This window comes from Gymnoscopelus braueri, assembly GCF_963280865.1.
Source record: "Gymnoscopelus braueri genome assembly, contig: SCAFFOLD_60, whole genome shotgun sequence".
Taxonomy (NCBI): domain Eukaryota; kingdom Metazoa; phylum Chordata; class Actinopteri; order Myctophiformes; family Myctophidae; genus Gymnoscopelus; species Gymnoscopelus braueri.
This window is the reverse complement of record NW_027660796.1, coordinates 233,741-238,727: the sequence shown is the minus strand read 5'-3', so window position 1 is coordinate 238,727 and position 4,987 is coordinate 233,741. Positions and strand designations below refer to the sequence as shown.

The window sequence follows — 4,987 nt, the reverse complement described above, 5'->3', positions numbered from 1 at the left end:
ACGGATGTGGAGGATTAATCAATTCTCTCAGCAATGCTATATCAGGCCTCTCAAATGATCCATTCTGTGGCAAAATGGAGTGGTGAAGTAACGTGTCCCTGTTATCTCTTCTACAAGAACCTTGGGTGTGACCATGGAGATCTTATCATGTGCCTCGTCCACGGTCAAAGAGACAAAGGGCTTTGATACTAGCATTCATTGTCTCCAGACGCTTCCGAGAGTCTGCCTCTCCCTCCCATAATTTCATTTTTTTTAGATTTTTAGCCCATTTATCATTTATTTTGGCACAAGCCGATATTTTTCCTTTCTCAATTCTGCCCTCAAACTCTTTTGCCATCTGCTTCCGCAGAGTTTGAATCACAGTATGACTGAAGCTTCCATTTTTAGGAAAACCATAATTTGTATGCCATTTTGGCAGAAATGCAACCCCTTTAACTCCAAATTTGTCATGCACAATCCTTGCAGGGCCCTGACATTCCTTCTTATATGCAAGTAAAGCCCCCATGTTAACTTTAAGGCTCTCAATACACAACTAGTATTATTACTACTATTGTTATCTAATATCTAATATTATTATTTAAACTTTAACCTATATAATTATATAAAGTCTTACTCAAGTAATGCTTTTCAATATACTAATAACTCTGCCAAAATATATGTATATATATATATGCCAAGGAAATCTCTAATGCAGACATCAAAGGGACTATCTTCTTGCAGGTTTTTTTCATAAATGGGAGACCATTAAAACATTCCTCCTCTAACAGACATAAACAAAGCTTCAAGAAAAATAAAAAAACACTGTGTTGCTGAAAAGAACTTCCAAAATATCACAACAAAGTATAAAGACAAATGTACTCTTGACTCACAAACAAACAAACTCATTCACTCTTATGCACTTTTCATTGCTTTGTTAGCCAAAGGGACCCTATAAGGCAAGGATATATTCCTCCCTTTTCTTTTCAGTAGCTACTTGTAGGCAAGACTTTATAGTCTCCCTTTTAGACCATTCAACACTTAAAGATTCAGCTAAATCAATAAATAATTCACTAACCAATAAGTTGACCTGTAGCAGGCACAAAACCTCACTGTCAATATGAAGCAATTCTTTACAATATCCTCCAGTACGTGAATGTCTATTTACAGACAACACTTAAACAACACAAACAAAGACACCATCAATAGGGCTGGCAAAGTTCGCTTGGGTGGGGGATTGATTTGGGGGGCGTGGCCAAGATTCACCATGTTGGTTGGGTCACTACCAGTCTACAGACCCATCCAACAGGGTACACTACTATATAGCTAGTACACACAGCGGCACATACAAAGAATTACATCAACAATGTTAAAAGCCAATTGCAAAAACAAACTTTCAAATGTATAAAATGTATAATAATTTGAAAATAGCAGATTTACAAGCTCACAATGCTTATAGATCGGCTATTTTCAAATGGCCGAAATGTATGGGCTGAAGTGGTTACTGTATGTTTTGTAATAATAATCAAAATCTACAAAGTAACCACTGTAAGTCAACGTCACATGAAGGTGTCTTTTATTTGAAAACAAGGTACATTTACAGGTTACTATGTGTATAAAAAAGGAACCTGATTCAGACTCAAAGAGGAGTAAAATGGTCTCTGCCCATCCATATTATAATGTGATCATTAACAGGTGAGGCAACTGGTGACCTGAGCCATCATCATCAGGATTCGGTTATATTTGCATTGAATGAAAGCACTGCATAATGATATAATGGCCTATGCATTTTAGCCATGTGAAAGAATGCGGTTCTATTTGCATATAATCATTTTATGTAGAAAGACTATGTATTTTATTTGAAAATATGTACAGGTTACTATGTACATAAAAAGGGAACAGATAATGTATCTACAGAGCATAACCTCATGTCTGCTTTTACCATGCAGAAGGGTACTATTAAAAATAGTTTCAGAACCACACTGGTGCACAAGTTAGTCAGATCACAGCACGATCAGGCAACTTTGTCAAGGATTGTCATGTCCTGCCCACTCCTGGTTTATGCTAGCCTGAATATCAGCCTGTTTGGAACCAGGCTAGGTGTATGCATCAGAGTGATGGGTACCCTACCATTTAATATATGGTACTTGTTGCGTATAGTGCCTTTAACTCTCTCTACAAGGATCCTCAAGGTGTACTATCTTGCATGTTTCTTCCACGTCTTTATCTGTCATCTGGGCTGTCAGACAACCAAGCCATGCATCGTCTCTTTGTTACGTAGGGAGACCTGGCTGGCTTCCATTTGGGAATGCGGTGAAAAGTTAGTCCGTTGTCCATTTTAGCCCCTTTATTCTCAACTCGTCGATGGTGAGAAGCCGTGGAACAGTTTATATACAACAATTCATTCCCATTTTGGCGAAACACTGCTGAAAGAGCACCAACTAGCAGGATACTATTAGCGAACCTCCGAGTGAAGGGAGATGTCGACCCAACCGACCGGGGGCGGGGCTAGCCGCAGCCGCGGGGTGACACCAGCCTTGCCAGCCCTATTCTTAAAAAACTACTGAATCGTATTTGCCACATACAACGTACCCAAAACAGATTTCACCATGAAATACTCACTCTGTGGTTGGCTGAAACAGCTAAGAGGCTGCCAGGTTCCCCAAAACTAAGGAGATTATCCTCGATTTAATTCAAAATCGCCTGGCTAAGGGGCACCCTCCTCCGATATCAGCCAAGCACAGCAGAACCTGTCCAACAGTCTCGAGGCGGGACTTCCAAATGTTGTGGAGAAATCTGGATGGGGACTGAGTCAAAAGTTCGAGACAAATAAGGCAGAGACAATTCAAAGTTTTAAGAAGAATGAGTGTTATAATTTGATATCAAATGGAGTTACAAACTTACAATCACAGCATTACAGCACAGATCTCGGAATGACCAGTCAGCTTAGAACTCAGAGAACACACTGACTGCCTTTGACTTAAATACCTCCACTCATCAAAGGAAACCCCCCTGTTACAGACAAACCTAGCCACCACCTTTTCTCCTGCAACCCAACCATAAACAAGCATAGTAACAAAATAAATGTAAATGGTCAGGAGCCTAGGCGTCTACAACAGGGTATCCAAATGCATAGGTAAGAGAGGAATGTATTCCACTCAAGTTTGATTACATTCAACCATAGTTCTTTACAAATGTTTACTTATTTTCCAAATTACTTTGACACTTCTCCAACACGTTACAATACTTAAGTCCCATGGAGACGACAACAGTTCAAACTATAAACAAACCCAGAATGCAACAGTTTTATAAATATACCCAGAATGCAACAGTTCAAAGTTATAAACATACTCATTACCAAGGTGTTCAAATGTCTTTTACCAATTAAGGCCAGGTTTACTTTAGGTTCCTTCAGGGGGCGTGGCCACCAGTATGTCTTCAGGGGGCGTGGCCACCAGTACGTATTCAGGGGGCGTGGCCACCATTACGTATTCAGGGGGCGTGGCCACCAGTATGTCATGATCTCTGAAGTCCCAGAAGGCCGTCATGTGGAAGGCCATGTTTGAGCCGACCAGCAGGAACTGGAACAGAGCAAACAGGGTGTAGATTCTTGCTTCACAGAACCTCTTGTGTCGCAGGAATAAATATACCGTCGCTACGCAACACGCCACGTTGAACAGGAAGACAGCCAGCTTCCAGCGGTATGACGTCACTTCCTGGTTGAGTCGGGAGTGTTTACTGATGGAGTACCACAGGGTACATGTCAAGGACATGTGGAGCACAGAGCAGACCATAAACAGGATGACGCTGTTCTCATGGACGCTGTAGGTCTCCAAGGAGGAGACGTACGTTAACAGTAACAACGCTGTGTTCTCAGTCAGGCTGCAGACGAGGTTCAGTCCGGCCAGCATTCTACCGGTTAAACTGGGGAAACGGTGAAGGTATAACGAGCAGTAAGCGGCGCTGGTGAGGTAACGAGGAGCAGAATGGAGGCCAATGCACGTCCTCCATATGTAGCGCTCCGGCACCAAGCTGACGGACGCGCTGATGGACGGAAGGTAGTTGGACACCTTTTTGTTGTGCGTTGTGCATTGTGTGCCTGTGCATTGTGTGTATGTGCATAGTGTGTCTGTAGACTGGTCGTAGTGTAACAGCAGAGACAGCAGCAGACAGGACAGGAGTCCACCGAGCGGCAGCACAACGGATCCTACAGTCAGCTGAGTAAAGGGCAGCCTGATCAGAGGACCCTCCATCCTACTCTGTTCTCTCTAGCTGATAGAGCTCAGTGTGTTGCTTCTATCTCTCTGTTCTCTCTATCTGATAGAGCTCTGTGTGTTGATAGAGCTGATAGAGCTCTCTCTAGCTGATAGAGCTCTCTGTGTTGCTTCTATCTCTCTGTTTTCTCTAGCTGATAGAGCTTTGTGTGTTGATAGAGCTGATAGAGCTCTCTCTAGCTGATAGAGCTCAGTGTGTTGCTTATATCTCTGTTCTCTCTCTAGCTGATAGAGCTCTGTGTGTTGCTTATATCTCTGTTCTCTCTCTCTAGCTGATAGAGCTCTGTGTGCTGCTTCTCTCTCTTTTCTCTCTAGCTGATAGAGCTCTGTGTGCTGCTTCTCTATCTCTCTTTTCTCTCTAGCTGATAGAGCTCTGTGTGTTGCGTCTATCTCTCTTTTCTCTCTAGCCGATAGAGCTCTGTGTGCTGCTTCTTTTCTCTCTAGCTGATAGAGCTTTCTGTGTTGCTTCTAACTCTGTTCTCTCTCTTTGGCCGATAGAACTCTCTGTGCTGCTTCTATCTCTCTTCTTCATATTTGATAGAGCTCTGGTTTGTCCGTATTGAGGTGTTCTGCATCGTCTGTATCTCTTTTTCTCTCTGGCTGATCAAGCTCTGTGTTCTCTGTAATGAGGTGTGCTGCATCTATTTCTCTTTTCTCTCTGGCTGATCGAGCTCTGTGTTCTCTGTAATGAGGTGTGCTGCATCTATTTCTCTTTTCTCTCTGGCTGATCAAGCTTT

The 4,987-nt window shown here is 42.5% G+C and overlaps 1 protein-coding gene across 1 annotated transcript; it reads right to left on the bottom strand.

Moving 5' to 3' along the window:
* Positions 1 to 3,377: 3,377 nt before the first annotated feature.
* On the bottom strand, positions 3,378 to 4,229 carry LOC308081181 (post-GPI attachment to proteins factor 2-like; the record flags this gene model as incomplete). Its single annotated transcript, XM_080457572.1, has 1 exon — positions 3,378 to 4,229. One exon carries the CDS (start codon positions 4,227 to 4,229, stop codon positions 3,378 to 3,380), a length of 852 nt encoding a protein of 283 aa, XP_080313698.1.
* Positions 4,230 to 4,987: the final 758 nt, after the last annotated feature.